The following is a 17,254-nucleotide window of genomic DNA, read 5'->3' as shown; positions in this document are numbered from 1 at the left end:
GGAAGGAGTGAAAAGTAAAAAGCAAAGCTGAACGCATCGGCCCCCGGCTGAGTTACAGGCTGTGACATTCGTGCATCAGGTGCATCTCAGCATAAAGTTTAGTCGCGCGTCCTGTGTAATCTAGCGATTAGGAGGCACCTGAGGAATTTGAGTTGCAGGCCAAGGTGGGACGGTTACTGCCTCGTGAGCACACAGCGTGCGCGCTCCTGTCTCCATATCACTGACACTTCAATTAATTCCGCCGCTCCACGAGACAGACATGCACTGAGGAGCCCACGGGAGCATCGAGAAAAGCTCAGAATATGCACGCAGTATGACCATAAAGTGACACCGAGCGCTCGCTGTAATATTTAGCTCGCGTGGACCCAAAACTGATTCCGTCAGTAAGCCTAGTCGCGTACCGAAGTGACTTAAACGCAACAGCCTGTTTGTTTAGCACCCCGCAGTTTGTGGCCAGGGACCCACGTTGTAAAATGAGGCTGGGAAGCATCATTTTATTCGTCGCTTTCTGCTCTTTCACCGCTTATTACATTTACGAGCCCATTCCTGAGGAGATAGAAGAGAGATGGAAACTCATGCTGACCAACTCTTTTTTTAGAAGTCTCAGCCATCTGGTAAGGAAAAATAAAAACTATTCTTGCCGTCTGTCTTTATAATCTGGTCTGCTGTCACTGAAACAAACCCCCAAAGAGTGCAGGCTCTTCAGTATTTATGGGTGTATGAACGCACCTTTCTGATCACTTTAGTCTAAGTGTGTGGGCAATTCAGGCAGGGGTTAAGAAACGGTGTGTAAACTGCCTTTGTTCTCTGAGCAGCTAAGGTGGCAGATTTAAACGTTTATTGTTTTTTGTTGTTGTTGTTGTTGTTTTTTTTTGCTGATGTAGATACACATGCTGGTTACACCAGATTATGTCAGACGCTAATCCATGTGTTGTATAGTCCTGCTCACCTGTTCTAATAATAGAACCTATCAAGGAAACCCGTCTGTGTTTATGACCGATAAGACGCCCGTGGTTTACTGTAGCGCATTGTGCTGCGGCTAATTATTGTCTTCAAATGCGGTTTGAATACATTAGTGTTGCATCACATCAGCAGCAGCAGCAGCAGCCTAAGTGCAGTTTTAATTTGACTGTTAGTGGATTTATTTTGGGACATCTTTTGTCTCATTGACACACTTGACATCCTCAGTTTATTCAACAATGCAAGGTGTTGCGCTTATTGCATTGTTGGGCATACTGGATTATTATGACATTAGAAAAAAAAAAGATGCAGGCTACTGTCAAAGCCCACAGGACAATGTTGTTATTAAAGTAGAAATAATATCACATTTTACTCTATCACCACGAAAATATATAAACAATTAAAAAAAATTCTAATTGTATCAGAGATTTAATGACTGTATTTTATATTATATTTCTGATATATTTTCCCCCCTCTAATCTGTTCTAATAATAATATAATCACATCATTTTGGTGTTTGAAATGTCAGGAAACAGAGTGCTCCAGTCCTTTTTATTGAAATAAAGCCTGATATGAGCTCCTGATGGTGCCAGGCCTGGATGACTCTGATTAGTTTATTGTGGTTACATCAGCTGATTACCCTGAAGCCAGCATCCTACTGCCTCAGCAAGCAGACATAATGGAGTACCAGTCATGCTTTTATAACTTATCATTTAGTTATGACTTCTTTCAACAGTTAACTTTAGGGGACTTGAAATTTTGCCAGATAGTGTCCTTGTGACTGTTTGTTTCCCTGTCTTCCTCTTTAACATGGTCACAAGTTTAGCATATTTGACCTTTTTCTATTTTGAATATTATGGATGTTGGTCAGGGATGCTGTATACATAGGATAAACAGGGCTGCAGTAACATTTTTACTTATAGAAAAGGTAATAGAGATGACTCCAGTTTGACAAACAGTAACAAATTATTACAAATTAAATGAATGTTTTTCTCTATATCTTAAATTTGTCTCTTTCCGTTTCCAGGCAGATCTAAGTGAATTGCTGGGCCTGAAGGACTATATGGGGGTAATGTACTTCATTACTCTCTTAGAAAAGATAGCACCCGTTTCTGATGAGCATGTCAAGGTGACAGAAGAAAGGTTTGATGGAGTAGAGGTGGTGTTATATCAGCCAAAGCACCAGGGTAGTGACACTGACCTCAGGAGAGCTGTCGTATACCTGCACGGTGGAGGATGGTGTCTGGGGAGTTCCCGTAAGTTGATGGTGTCCCGTGTTCTCCTTTATCCCACTGAATAACGACTTTGTGGCTTTTAACGATAAATTGAAAGATGAACACGTCGTGTGCTGATCTCAGAATATTACCATTGTTATTTCAAGAGAGCACTGTGAATATTTTATTTGTTCTGACTGATGTGACTCGTGACATTACAGCTTCGTATCAACTCCCGGTGAGTGGTACTATAACAGGATCTTAAATAATGAACAAACTGTGAAACAAGTCACAAAGCTTTCGGTTTTCTGAGGAAATAACATGCCTTCTGCTGGAGCGGTGGGGACCTCAGGGCGCGGTTACCCATGCTAATCCAAAGACATGACATGCAGTTTGACACATCTCATGCTGCTCTTGCAATCTGTTGAAGGGCTGTAACAATTACAGTAACATGGATCTTTCCAGGAAATATTGCCAAGCTACATGCCAAGTTCATCTCTCACTGTAGTGTTAAATTTATGAAATTTGATGTGGTGCATTGTGTTGCTTAAAAACCATCTTTTTTTTCCCCCCCTTCTTTCCCATGATCCCTGTATTCTCTATTTAGGGATGAGTCCATATGATCTCCTGGCCAGAAAAATGGTCACTGAGCTTGATGCTGTGGTTCTTTCTGTGGAGTAAGTGTTTCATATTTCATAGTCACGTATATGCAGTGACTGTAACATACTGCAGGGGTTAAAGAGGTTAACAGCAGCACTGTATTTTAATTGTCATTATTTGAATTTCCTTTTTTGTTTGTGGTATTGATAGTTCTTATTCTGTCCCCCTACTTCTTCGCTGTCGCACGCACACAATTTTCTTTTGTCATGTCACCGTCTTCCCTCATTATTCACAGGCTAGACTGAAGTGGTGATGCAGTTTTCTTTTTTTTTGGTTTGGGACTGTGTAAGCCTTTCCCCATCATGGCACAATTCACGGTTGTTCTTTGGCACATCCGGCTCCTGCTCTGTCTCTCTCTGTTGTTTGCTGATACTAGCACTGTTGCTACTCACACTTTTTTTTTTTTTTTTACCTCTTCAAACAGTTAGGTGTATGATTCATTTTTTAGTTATTATGCAGTATTGTACTTCCTGAAGTGTAGTATTTTACTGTTATGAAACCCATGTGCTGTCTGATAAAGTGGACAGTGTATGGGTTTGGGGTGTGTAGGGTATTGCCTTATCGGCCTCATCTGAATTCCTTTCTGCTTTTTTGCCAGTGGTTCAATGCGTAATTACAGTGTTAGAGAGTCTCAGGGTCAGCCATGCGTAACATTTGGCAAATAGATTAAAATACTTGTAGAGATGACACCAACGCTGCAAAGGTCAGAGCAAAACAAAACTGTTTAATGTATAAACATTATTTCAGTAGTGTAGAAGCAATTTGCAGCTGCAGTTGTGAAATGATTGGTTGATTCTGAACATGTGTTATTTATAACGAGCTGTGCAGACTTATACAACCAGATTGTTATACACCCCCCCCCCCCCCCCCCCCCCCCCCTTTTTAACCTGGCTAAGAAACTAAGGAGTGTGAAGCTATTTAATATCCACTGTAGATTAATAAGCATCCATCCATATCCATCATCCATCCATCAACCATCCTCTTCTGCATATCCAGTTCAGGGTGGACACACAGGGGGCTGGAGACTATCCCAATTGCCATAGGGTGAGAGGCAGGGTACACCCTGGACAGGTTGCCAGTCTGTCACAGAGCTAACACAGAGAGACAGACAACCATTCACACTCACATTCACACCTATGGGCAATTTAGAATCACCAATGAACCTAACCCCATGTTTTTTCTTAACCCCATGCTAGGAGAAAATTGTTCATTTCTCACCAACCTTATTTTAAATTGTTTTTAATAACGTTGTTTTCATTTGTATAATCTTGCAATCAATCCATAATTGTGCTGTAATAATAATAGCCACTGGATAATTCAGTTTGAAAGACAATTGTTTGTACTCATCGTAAAAAAAAAAAATAAATAAATATATAAATAAATAAATTATATATATATATATATATATATATATATATATATATATATATATATATATATATATATATATATATATATATATATATATTTATTTATATATATTTATTTATTTATTTGTGTGAATTTTTTTTGTACATGCATCCAAGTGAGTTTTGCACTGTATTTTGTTTGCTGAAATATCATCTGTGCGCATGACTTAAATAGCTTATTCTTTGGCTTTAATCTGCTCAGGTATCGCCTTGCCCCTGCTCACCACTTCCCTGTGCCCTTTGAGGATGTTTACCGTGTGGTCAAACACTTCCTCCAGAAGGGGGTGCTGGCCCAGTACTCTGTGCACCCTGGACGCATTGCTGTGTCTGGGGATAGTGCCGGGGGAAACCTGGCAGCTGCAGTCACCCAACAGGTACTGAATCTGTCTTTTCTTTTCTTTACAATGTCAGATCTGTTTTCCTGTTCATGAGGTGACAGAAGAATGGGTTATCGAGCCTCTGTGTGATAAATAGTATTTCATTACCCTGAAACACAAGACCGTTCTTTTCTGGGTCATTTATTTATTTATTTTTTTTACTGTTTATCATATATACATTTATCTTACAGATCTTGGCTGGTTAGCAGGCAAATAACCCAACAGTAATAAAAGCAACCAAAACTTCTTTGCTTTCCCGGTGATGATTAGTAACAAGTAAACATGCTGCCCTCACAAAAGTACATACTTGGTGTGATTTAGTGAACTTGAAATGTGAATAAAGGCTTGATTTGGGTTATAGAAAAAGTGGGTACCTTAAAGTTGACGGGCAATGCTACTTAACTCTCAGTAAATAGAATTGTCAGTCTTGGCCTGCAGATAGGATCCGAGCTGGAATAATTGCCATCAGATTATTAATTTTGTTAAAACTCTCATGTCAAGTATGTTGTTGCTGGGCCGGTTGCAAAGTTTTTTCAAATGATCCTGGTGAAAATACTATTAAAAACAAACTATAAATATTTGTATTCCCATTTGAGGGGCTGATATATTTTTTCATAAAAGTTCATGGAAGCTTCTGAAAGAGGAAAAAAACAGTTTAGCAACATGTTAGGAAACACAGATGAAGTAAGTGCTCACAGAAAAATGTCTCCACAAGCCAAGGAGTTCTCAAGTAATCTCTTTGGAATTTAATTTTTTCATGCTGATCTAGGTTAAGATTTGTGAATTACTTCTTAGATGCTTCAGTATGCCTTCAGTACGGTAGTACTGTAGTACAAACACTACAGATGCTAACAAATAAACGTTGAATTTAAAATATGTGCTGTTAGATGGGCATACTATTTTTTTTTTTGAGCCTCTGAAAGTGGAAGACAATGTATAAAAATGGCTGTAATTTCAAAACAAAACAATGTTGGGCTTTTGTTAAAGCCCTTAAAGCTGAATCGCGTCTTGATTGTTTATTTAAAATCCACTGTGGTGGTGTACAGAGACAAAGTTGCAAAAAAACAAAACATCATTGTCCAAAAACCTCACCTAACTGTACATGCATCCAAGTGAGCTCATGCTGTTTTCCACAGCTACATACTGTCATCAGTCAGGGAAGTTTTTAAGTTCTCCCGAGTCTTTAAGCAACTGATGTCAGATTGAAGCACTCTGCATGACCTTTTCTCTCATCATATTTGTGCTGAAGTGAGACGCCTACTGCTGTTGCTGCTGGCATGGATGACTGATTCCATTGTGCTGAGGATGAAATCCTATATTATCTGTTTAATCAGATTCTATAAACAAAAAAATGAGTGGAACTAGGAATTCTGGTTCCTGAAAACACCTGAAATGCAACCTTCATACCCTGTATATCATTTTGCCTTGAAGAATAATTGAATCTTGAAAGCAGTTAAGAAGTGCCACTGATCCATAAACCCAAAATTGCAAAATATATTTGGGGTTTCAGAAGCTCATTTTTCAAAATGAGCTGACACATTTTGAGAACTGTTGTGTATCCTATGTGTCCGTTACAAAGTGGTGTCTTTCTGGGCTCTTGTAGCGTGGTGGTTCAGTCCTCAGCTACTCCAGTCCACATGTCGAAGTATCATTAGGCAAGATGCTGAACCCCGAGTTTCCCCTGATGCATCCAGACTGCACAAATGAGGCTTTGAGTGCTCAGTTAGAAACTTTAAGGTCACCTTTCATCTAATGTCTCTCTTGCTCTCTTCCTCTTTCTCTTTTTTCTTTTTGTCATCACAGTTACAAAAGGAGCCTAGTCAACAGATCCAGCTAAAGGCCCAAGCACTCCTCTACCCTGTGCTGCAGGCTCTGGACCTTAACACGCCTTCCTATCAGCAGAATCAGTACATGCCCATTCTGCCCCGCACTCTCATGGTGCGTTTCTGGAGTGAGTACTTCACCAGCGACAAAGCTTTTTTCAGAGCAATGATGGCCAACACTCACAACAACCCAGAGTCTTCAAGCCTGCTGAAGTTTGTCAACTGGAGTGCTTTTCTGCCAGAAACCTATCACAGAAAATACAACTACAGTGCACCCGCAGTTACTGACGGAGCAGTTGGGATGGATGGACCATCTCAATCTCTTGCCGATCCGAGGGCGTCTCCCCTGCTTGTTCCAGATGCAGCTTTACGCTCTTTGCCGAGGGCCTACATTCTGACGTGTGAGTATGATGTTCTTCGAGATGACGGGATCATGTACGCCACACGGCTCCGTGCCGCTGGTGTTGAGGTGACACATGAACACTATGACACGGGGTTTCACGGAGCATTGATGTTCACCGTGTGGCCAACTGACTTCCTGATTGCGCGTCGCATGACAGACAACTATATCAAATGGCTCAAGGAAAATTTGTAAAAACTTGAGTATCAGCAGTTATTCCACTTTTTCCTCAGAATGCAACAATGTTTGGTTGGGTGCAGATTTCTACCATCAGGTCTTTTTTTTTTTTTTGTTTGTTTGTTTTGGTGTGTTTCTTTTTCTTTGGTCATGCTGTTTTTGTATTTATTGAGGAACTTGTACATCTTACAACAATGGATATAAATAGAAAACATGATTTTGAGAAAATTGAACTTTTTTTTTCTTCCATATAAGGTGGCTTGTTGAGTACAGAACAACATGAAACCATCAGAAGTACAAAGAATAGTATTGTGTTTGGCTCAACAGGCAAGTATATCAGGGTAAAAATATCTGGATATTACATTTTTTGGCCTGTTATGATTTTCTTCATTGCTTTCCATCCACAGCACCTCCTATCTGATCTGATCTGATCTTATGGCATTAGTTAGTAATGCATACCACTGAAAAATCTATCCCATTAGAGGTTTAAAGAATTCAGTGTAAGTCTTGGCAAGGCAGAAAAGGATTTTCACAACAGTCTGTTTAGCCAAAGTTAATATTTATCACAGACTGCAGGTCCTACTGAAGCATGAGGTGATTTTGCAAAAATATCAAAAATAATCGCTTGCACGTACAACACATTTCAGAAAAAAGAACTAATCCTTTGTTGTGTGTCCCTCACATGTGCAGCGCACACAGAGATACTTATGTTTATGGTAATACCCATAATTTAAAATGCAGAGGTAGTGGCATTGTAATTTAATTCAAAAATATCTAAAGTCCTCATGAAAAACCCATCTACTTGTGTTGTGCTCTATGAAAAAGGCTTGTTCAATTTCTTCAAGTCTACAAACAAATAAGAAAATCCACATTCCATGAAGAATATTGGTATTTATGTCAAAGAGTATGCTGTAGAGTAAAGCTTTGCTGCATGCATGTACATTTTCTTGTTCTAAAACTTAGCTGAGTGTAATAAAGCAATGTGGCAAAGAGATAAAAACAAATTTAGGAAAACATATCAGGAGCCTTAATCTTTACAGATTATCACAAGTCTCACCCTCTATAATATGAGCTGATAAATTTGTTTTTTTAAGGCCGTACGGTGTGTAAATAAATGGCTTTATATTTGGATCTTGAAAAATGCTGTCATTTGGGAACGTGAATAATAGTAAAATCATAGAATGTGGCATGTCAGGAAGTAAAAGTGTGTAGCATGTAGATTTTCTTTTTTTTTTTTTTTTTTTTTTTTTTTTATTTGCATCATACACAATGGTACAAAGGCCAGGGCACTTAGTGGAAGTACAAGACTATTTGCCAATTTGGTACATTTTGAATAACGGAACAGTGTTAGATGAGATTAAATAGCTAGCAATTTGACTCTATGCACATCTGCACTGTAAACCCGGATAAGTTGAATCTACTTAAAAAAAACCAAGGTAACTCGTTGCCTTAAATTTTTTAAGTAATGAAACAGTTGAATAAGTGCAGGGGACCATGTTCAGTGTACTCGAGAAATTTTGGAATGGAATGAAAGATCTAAGTTGAATGTGCTAATAACAGAGTTTCAGTAACTGAAGATACTTAATTTAAGCAATCACCACCCATTTATTTAACTCAGCCTGTTAAGTAAGCACCACTCCATTACAGTTGAACTAAATTGTATGTTCTAATTGACCAAACTTATCTTTTATAGTTCATGAAAAAAATAAAGTGTCTTTTGATCAGTCAATTCCCCTATCCTTTTCATGGTCGTGGGGGTGGGAGCCTATTCCAGCTGAAGTAAGATGCAGGATACACCCCATACAGGTCACCAGCCTGTTGCAGGGCTAACACAGAGAGAGACAGGCAACTGCTGAACACTGGTACATTAACATTTACAAATAACATTTGTCCATGGAACAATAAAGTATACAAGAGAAAGTTGTGAACAAAAACAAACAAAAGGACCGAATATCTGCTATTTCAAACTTCACACAGCAAGAGGCCTGGGGCAAGGTGGACTTGAACCCAGACCTTTGAGATGGCATTTTACCTGTGAGGCAGGAGTACTAAACATCATGGCACCATGCTGCTGCTCATTAATCCAGTCTGTTTAAACTGGTATAAACTAGATTTTTAGCAGGTGCAAAACTTGATGATATTAAGTTGTTTGAACTCAAACACATGATTACAATAAGATAGACCATCAAAAAGTCTACTCAGCATTAACAAGTAATGTTCACATTCTAGGTAATTTTAAGTAATATGAACTCAGTATTTTTAAGTGGAATCAAAATATGGGTTTACAGTGTGGTTGTGTATTTATGATTGCAGTTTCTTAGAATTTTGTTGCTTATATCTCTAACATCAACAGAAATGATGTTGCTTCTTTCTGGTGAGGTGACTGTAAACTATTCACTTGTCACTATAGTTTGTTTATGTCCGAGAGACATCACCTCTGTGACTTCTGTGTACATACGGCAGATATCTAATTAACATAATCTCTGGTTAACACTGGCCTTCAAGCTTTTTTGTCCTGAAAGTTTTGAAGTTTATATAAAACTGTGTGAGGTCTGTCTTCATTGATTTAGAGCTTTTTTTTAATTATTATTTTAACTAAGACTGTACTGTCAAAGTTTGTAACATTTCAAGCAAAGATAACAGAGAAAACTAGTCTATTTCCTCAAACAGTTCTACTTGCTCAGTTGTAAATATAACAGTTTGTATTATTTATCTTGCATTCCCTTTGCTAGGTGCATATGATTTGCAATTGTTTTTTTTTTTTTTTTATTATTTTAAAGTTATGTCAATAAAATTACCTGATCTTTGGCTATTGGCTAATTGTACTTCATCTACTAACAAATTAACACTATCTTCAGAATATTTCATCAGTGTCAACAATCAACATTTTCTTATTGTGTGGTAGTGTTAAAAATCTGGTGTTGAGATGTGCTGTGGCACTATGATTCGTGTGTGCCAGTTATTGGTGCTATGAGTGTGACCTAATAATGCTTCCAGACAGACTCTCATCAAGCATGTGAAGTCTGGGACAGACGGGACAATGTGTATTTGAGATGTGACAATTTTGTGTTGAATGATCAAATCTTGGCATGCTGTCGTGACCACGCCCTTCAATGAAAACGCTGCTAAAATTACACCTTTAAAAAGTCAAAATGGCTGACTTCCTGTTGGGTTTCAGGTACGGGTCCCAGACTTTATTGCATGTCTCACAACATTAAATGAGGCTCCAAAATTTCAGATATACAGTATAGATGAAATGCAGCCCCGGTGCTGATTTTAAAAGAATTTTTTTTTTTTTTTTTTTTTTTTTTTTTTTTTTAATTTTGTAGGTGGTGCTTTCCAAGCCCTTCAACAATCACTTCTTGCTTCAAGGCAAATCGGCATGCCACCAAGGTGCACCATTAAATGAAAATATTTTCACACTGAATCATCGTCAAAGTCTGAAGCTTAAACAGGCCACCTGGATGCAGTCAACCTGGGAGGAGTAGCACATCAAAGTACAACATTCCTCAGATTTGTCAGCTGGTTGGTGTCGTTAGTCACAATGAGAAGAAAGAAATTCTTGCATGCGGCTTCTCTAGGATTCAGTTTTTTCCATCCATTTTTGTAACTGCTTGTACAACACTTGGATTTTATCATGTTAGGGCTGGCCATCAGTTTACCTAACATGCATTTCTTTGGACTAGGAGAATGACTGTCTCAAACATCAGATCTCCACCAAGTTTTAGGAAACTGATTTATGTTTTGAATAATCTTGCAGAGGAGCGGACAAAAACATACCTCCAACTCCACTCTTGTCTTGGCTGAGAAACAAAGACAATGGGGACCAAGAAACCCAAAGAGCTTTTTCAGGACAGCGACAGTATCATCTGTTAGTAAGTGTAAGGTAGCGAATACACTTTTTTCAGTGTTTGAGAAGAAACTTTGATTACATAATATACATTAAAGAAACATATTGTTAGGATTTCAATAATTCTAATTGATATAGAGTAGTTCAATCAGCCTTCTACTTAGTATGGTTTATTAAGTGAATACAGGACATGAATGTGCATAATTGATACTTATTTTGTCACTGCACACCCAGCTCAGCAGAGTAAGGGGGGGGGGGTTAATTGGTTTGCTTCTAGCAGAGCATACAAACACTGTGTTTTTGTATTGCTAATACAGTTAGGCAAGGGAAATTCCTATTTTTTTTTAAATTTATATTTCATTTAGTCTGTGAATGATTCAAAAATTGCATATTAAATGTTTTTTTACAGATGAAATATGCAAAGAAACAGAAAAAAAAAATGCTCAAATGCTACTTTTCACCACAAATCCTTAAATTTCAGTAACAATAAATGAGCTGACATTTTTAAAATAGTTTTTATCAGATTAAATGACTATACAATTCTCAAATGTGCAAACATCACCAAATAAGAAGTAACAATGATAAAGCAATGTAGCCAAGTTTTAATCAATTAAGGCTTTTTCAACAAATATGAAAATAAAACAACACTTACAGCTTTTAGAATATGGTATTACATGTTTCTATTAATAACAATGTGATGTGTAAATATTGTACCTACTATAAAACTATACACGAGTATCACTAAAGATGCAACAATAATGCTAAAAATATAAAAAGTAAAAAAAACAAAACAAAAGAAAAGCATATCTATAAAATGTAAAGTAGATCTCATTTGCATATGTTGATGTGCTGCGGTGATGTATGCTGCTTCTGCGGTGCTGCGGTGATGTATGCTGCTTTGCAGTAATCTTGTGTTAATTTTCCTCATGAAGGGTCTCTTTGCAGCTCTGTCTTTCTGACTAGATTTCTAATCTTAGATTGTAGGAGGTCTCTGAACTTGTCACCCATGAGGAAGTAGAAGACTGGGTTAATTACGCTGTGCAAGAAGGCTAAAGGTCGGGTCAAGATATAGATGCTCTTTATGTACATCTGTGTACAATTCTCCAGTTTTGCCCAGGGCTGCACACTTGCTATTGCCACATTTCTCAACACGTGGTAGGGAGTGTAAAGAACCAGAAATAAGGCTGCGGCTGAGACAGCAACCCTGAGAGGCCGCTTGAATGATGTTGTCGTGCGCTGCAGAGCCCTTTCCTGTGCATGCAGTAGGTGTGCTATTTGGTAGGAAAAAAAACAAAGTCCAAGCAGAGGGAGAATATAACCCATCACTGTCAGCCCTAAGCTGTAGGCAAACACATTGACATCTCCATTTAGACTGGCAAAATCTCTGCAGTGACTCCAGTTTCCTCTCCTTAGGTCCTGCACCATCAGTGCTATCATTGGGGCAACTTCCACATTGACAGCTAGCCAGCTCAGTCCTGTCACGATCTGGCCTGTTTTTGGCCTGAGCAGGTAATGATTCCTCATTGGATGTTTTATGAGCAGGAAGCGGTCCATGCTGAGCCAAACCATAAAGAGTATAGAGGAGTAAAGATTTACATGCAGGACGTAGCGGTTGATAACACAAATATAGGGATTGTACTCTTGCTCGTCATTTGAATAAAGGTAGCAGAGGCGTGGCAATGTGGAGAGGAAAATTACGTCAGAGACTGCAAGATTGAAAAGATAAATATTGCAGCTCTGCCACTTTGGCAAACAAAATATATAACCAAGTACAACCAATAGGTTGCCCAGGAAACCAACACAGAACTCAATTCCATAAAGTGTTGGCAGGTAATACTTTGACAGTACTGCAGCTAAATCTGTACAATCAGGTACCTAGCAAAGAGAGGAGCGCAGACAACAGTGGGAAAAATCAGCAGATGGGTGGGAAGAGGCAGGGAGTGAAAGCAAGGGAAGGAAAGAGAACAAAGGGGAGGGTTAGGGGAACATGGGGGAAAGAAACAAGGTAAGTCATTTATTCAAACAATAATCAGTTATATCAAAGTATGAAAAACTTTAAGGGAATTTTCTTACAAAAAACTGTAGTGATTTTTTTTTTTTAATTCAGACCATTGAACACTGACCACAATACACATTATATTTGTCAGGATTAGACTTACCATGGTGTAGTTGTTTTGGAAGCTGCTGTTAGTGAGAATACGAAGTGTGACCGTGAGCAGGTGCAGTCGCTCTCTGTACACTGGAAAAGGTAAACACGGAGTAGTGAGGGTACTGGTGCCTCTGATATGGCATGGCTGAAAAACCTGGCTTAAATAGTCATTCCACTTATGGTTTGAGCACACACTTTCTAAGTAATTTGCATTTACAACATGAAAACATTGAGCAAACCAAACAGAACAAGGGTAACTATAACAGTTTATTATCTTGTTATCAGGAGCCCAAATGATCTCTTGTGACTAGGGTTTAATATTTTTCCCGAAAATGACATGAATCAAATCCCGGGAAATGACGAGCCATTTCCCGGGAATCCCGGGAAAAAGTTTATTTATTTTTTTATTTTAATTAGGCCTTCTGTAGCCTGTGTCGGCCTTAACCTATTGTGATATTGTAGAGGTAGCTTTCCAGCTATGTCCTGTTATGCCCAGTAGGGGGTAACGTCAGCTTGATTAATGCAATAAAACCTACATCTCGACATTGGAGTGCTCGAGCTATGCGGTGTTGTATCGTTCCTCAACACTCCCTTAACAAATATAATTAGAATATTCCTCCATTGTACATGGAATTATACCAAGATATTTTACAACTGCTGGTGCAAAACAATACGGTTCATCTCCACAGCATTGATAAAGACTCAGCCACGCTGTCGTGGCGACATCTGTTGCACTATATCTCCACCAGTGGAACGCTGTAATAGTCATTGAAAAGTAAACTACCGTACTTCACTATAATATGACATAACACAGGGCCTTGAGTAATGCAGTACGACTTGGTCATTGCCATTCTGGCAACAGCAAATTTATAACACCGTGTCTGAGGGTTAAAGTAGGTTCGCTGTGAATCGTCTTTTGAAAAACTGGCCAATCCTTATAGCCTAAAAAATATACATTTTACTCAACTCCATTTTAAAAGCGAAATATGTTAAAGCAATCTATTTCATGATACTTTCTTCACACATTAGGCCCGTATCCTAATTCATGATTGTTAGTAAGCGGCTGCAAACGAGGAAAAGAAACACTCGAAGTTAAACAGATATTTCTTTATTGTTCAGGGCAGGCATATTTTATAGGCTATATAATGCAATATAACAATATATAATAATATAGAATTATATAATACAAAATACCTTAGGGTAAACACATTGCCTACGATTTCAACAAATTAAAGAGGAAAAAAGTACAACTGTTTAATACCTCTATTAAAACGCTTGAGATGAAGGCTGAAGCCTTAAACGGAGGCTGAACGTGCCTGAAATGAAGAGTAATGCTTTTCGCATTAAACGAACCCTTCTCTCAATATTTCCTTAAATTTAACATTCTGAAGCTTTCTTTTCTTTCTGAAAGTCAAATCGACGCGCACGACTTTTTTCCCGGTTTCCCGTCTAACGTTTCCCGGGAAACGGGAAATGGTTCTGATCGCATTTCCCGGGAATCCCGGATCCCGGGATTAAACCCTACTTGTGACTCATCTGTAGTCATCAACATGATATTGAAACATATTTGCTAAAATATTTATACTGTCTGATTTCAGTGCATGATATCTAATATCACTGTAGTAAATTATATCCAGTTTGAAGCTGGCATTTTAAGACCAGACACCACATATATGGCCAAAATCATTAAGCCGCACTTCTTAATCTTTGAATTCAGGTGTTTTCAATCCCATTCCCACAGGCGTCTAAAATTAAGCACATGCGGTCTGCCTTTACAAACATTTGTGAACAAATGAATCATTCTAAAGAATTTGCTGAGCTTGGGCGTGAGATGGGAACAGGATGCTACTGTTGCAACAAGTCAGTTTGCAAAATTTCTTCCCTTGAACACATTTTGCGGTCACCTCAATGGAATTACTGTAAAGGACGCACAATAATGAAACGATGTAGCAGACCACTGACAGCTGAAGCTTTTATACAGTGATATTAGATATCATGAACTGAAATCAGATAGTATAAATATTTTAGCAATATTTTAGCAAAAATGGGTGTTGAAGAAATACGTTGAAGTGTCTTTCTACATAAAACCTAGTAGTTACAGACAAAACTGGCTAAAATTGCATTATTTTTTGTCTAGTCATCAACCTATATACAGTGCTACTTACCTATTCTGTATATGTTGAAAATCCTAAATTCTAAGAGCAAAGCAATGTCCCTAAGCAATTAGTTTGGTCACCCTCCTCTGGTCACCATGTTGTTATGCTTGTTGATGAGAACTTAATGAAGCTGCAAAAATTTCCATCACGTCATTGTTTTCATAGTTACAGAAATAGTTGAGTTCCTTTTTGCATTTTCTGAGTAGTTCTTGGGTCTTACCATTTATGGCAAGTATACTTCCACTTTTGGTGTTATAATATCTTAAATATAACTTCACGCAGTCAATAGTGTGAATGAGTTCAGCATGGTACAATTTATTAATATACTGGGTATATTTTTGCACATGCCTGCAGTTGACCACGCTCAGACTTTTAGACAAACTGTATTTGGTTTAATGAAGCATGCTGCTCGAGTAGGCCATGCAGGAAGGCCACTTGCTGTTGTTTGAATTCACCAGCCTATTACTTGTGCTTATATCACATTGGCACAAATTAGTGCTATTGGACATCACAAGGATTTTGCATAAGAATACTGCCAGGCTAGTCGATGTTGGACATTTTAAATCCACGTTGTTCAGAGCTACAGTGTATGAAAAAAGAGCTTAAGAAAGCCAACTTTTTACTGTAAAACAAAGCCTTGGTTTATAGCATTACTAGGCAATTATCACATATTTATAATCTGTAATAGATTAATTCCTTTTCCACGCAGCCAACCCAAACTTGTACCATGTGTATTGTACAAGAATAGAAAAATCACAAGTTTATGCCATAATTATTGGGCAGGAAAGAAATATTTTTTGCAATGTAGGTGTTTGGATAACTGCTGTGCTTAGATGACTGAAATGTTTAGTGATTCATATTTATGATGCTTCTTTTTGTGTGAGTACAATAAAATGGGTGTCTGGAAAAGCTTTTCTGGTGTCTAAAGCTTGGAGCACCCTGCCAGAAAAAAACATAGAACTTATTTTATTGCCTCATTTCTTGATCATACATAATAAACATAGTTACCATGTTGGATAACTGCAGGTATAGTTGGAATTAATGGAGAATAGAAGAGGGATTCTAAGTACTGCTTGTCTTGTTTTCTAGTGCATACAATAGTTATATAATGGTTGCAATCACATGATTTGTTTAGTATTTTATCTGTAGCTTCCCTATACTGGTTAAAAAGCTAGCAATTAGGGGGAAGGAAGTGTTACCAAAAGTTCTGTAGTATATTTATATACAGTTATATATATATATATATATATATATATATATATATATATATATATATATATATATATATATATATATATGTCATTTTAATAAAAAAAAAGCACAATATTCATATTTATCTTTGTTTTGTGGCTCATTACTGTAATCTGTCAATTTAGTAATCAGAAGCTATAAATCTGTTAGCTAATACAATACATTAATTTTACTTTTAACAGCTGGAGCTATCCAGATGAAGCCCAAACCTGCTCTACTTCTCAAATATTTATGAGTATGTAGCAGGTGCCATTAATTCAAATAAATGTAATCTGGCAGTGGCAGTTGCATTGGAATTAAAGGAATTAAGCTGTGCTGATTTTAATATTACCACTAATATCTATCTGGTAGATTCCAGTTTGCTCATAAAAAAATGACGAGTCTTCCGCACACACAAAGGTTACTATAGTTGCAGGACTCCACTTGGTTTTGTGTTAGCACTGATAGGCTTCTCATTATAAATGCTTCCCTGATGCAGTATTATGGGAAAACACCATGTACATTTCCTTTGCTTTGCAGATGAGACCCAGTTTTATTTATCTGTGAAGCCAGATGAAAGAAATTTACAGTAAAACTGCAGTCATGAAAAAGAAAGTAGACTGCATAAATTCCTATGAAAAAACAAAAACACCCCATGATTCAGTAGTTTGCAAAACCACTGTTAGCAGCAATAACTTGAAGTAATCATTTCCTGTATGACTTTCAGTCTTTCGTATTGCTGTGAGGAAATTTTGGTCCAGTCTTGTTTACAGCGTTGCTTCAGTTCATTGAGGTTTGTAGGCATTTGTTTATGCACAGCTCTAATTCAGGTCTGGACTTTGACTGGGC

General features: G+C 37.8%; 2 protein-coding genes across 2 annotated transcripts in view; one reads left to right on the top strand and one right to left on the bottom strand.

The window, feature by feature from the left end:
- Positions 1 to 209: 209 nt before the first annotated feature.
- On the top strand, positions 210 to 8,254 carry aadac (arylacetamide deacetylase). Its single transcript, XM_030744404.1, has 5 exons — positions 210 to 614; positions 1,988 to 2,216; positions 2,782 to 2,851; positions 4,446 to 4,617; positions 6,424 to 8,254. Exons 1-5 carry the CDS (start codon positions 474 to 476, stop codon positions 7,036 to 7,038), a joined length of 1,227 nt encoding a protein of 408 aa, XP_030600264.1. The 5' UTR covers positions 210 to 473; the 3' UTR covers positions 7,039 to 8,254.
- Positions 8,255 to 11,794: 3,540 nt separating this feature from the next.
- Positions 11,795 to 17,254, bottom strand: part of LOC115790469 (succinate receptor 1) — a 58,307-nt gene continuing 52,847 nt past the window's right edge. The window contains exons 2-3 of the mRNA XM_030744277.1: positions 13,030 to 13,109; positions 11,795 to 12,745 (exon numbers count right to left, since the gene is read on the bottom strand). Of these exons, the coding sequence (XP_030600137.1) occupies positions 11,795 to 12,745; positions 13,030 to 13,109 (1,031 nt within the window). The remainder of the gene's footprint in view (positions 12,746 to 13,029; positions 13,110 to 17,254) is intronic.

The sequence above is a fragment of the Archocentrus centrarchus genome, chromosome 13 (assembly GCF_007364275.1).
Source record: "Archocentrus centrarchus isolate MPI-CPG fArcCen1 chromosome 13, fArcCen1, whole genome shotgun sequence".
Lineage (NCBI taxonomy): Eukaryota > Metazoa > Chordata > Actinopteri > Cichliformes > Cichlidae > Archocentrus > Archocentrus centrarchus.
The sequence above is the reverse complement of the archived record's forward strand: the minus strand, read 5'-3'. Positions and strand labels throughout refer to the sequence as shown.

What these genes read in the sequence shown, in the direction of transcription:
- aadac (XM_030744404.1), top strand. Translation starts at nt 474, where the DNA reads ATGAGGCTGGGAAGCATCATTTTATTCGTCGCTTTCTGCTCTTTCACC. An exon ending in TTAGAAGTCTCAGCCATCTG is followed by an intron (nt 615 to 1,987) that starts GTAAGGAAAAAT and finishes TTCCGTTTCCAG; the next exon opens with GCAGATCTAAGTGAATTGCT. An exon ending in CAGCTGCAGTCACCCAACAG is followed by an intron (nt 4,618 to 6,423) that starts GTACTGAATCTG and finishes TTGTCATCACAG; the next exon opens with TTACAAAAGGAGCCTAGTCA.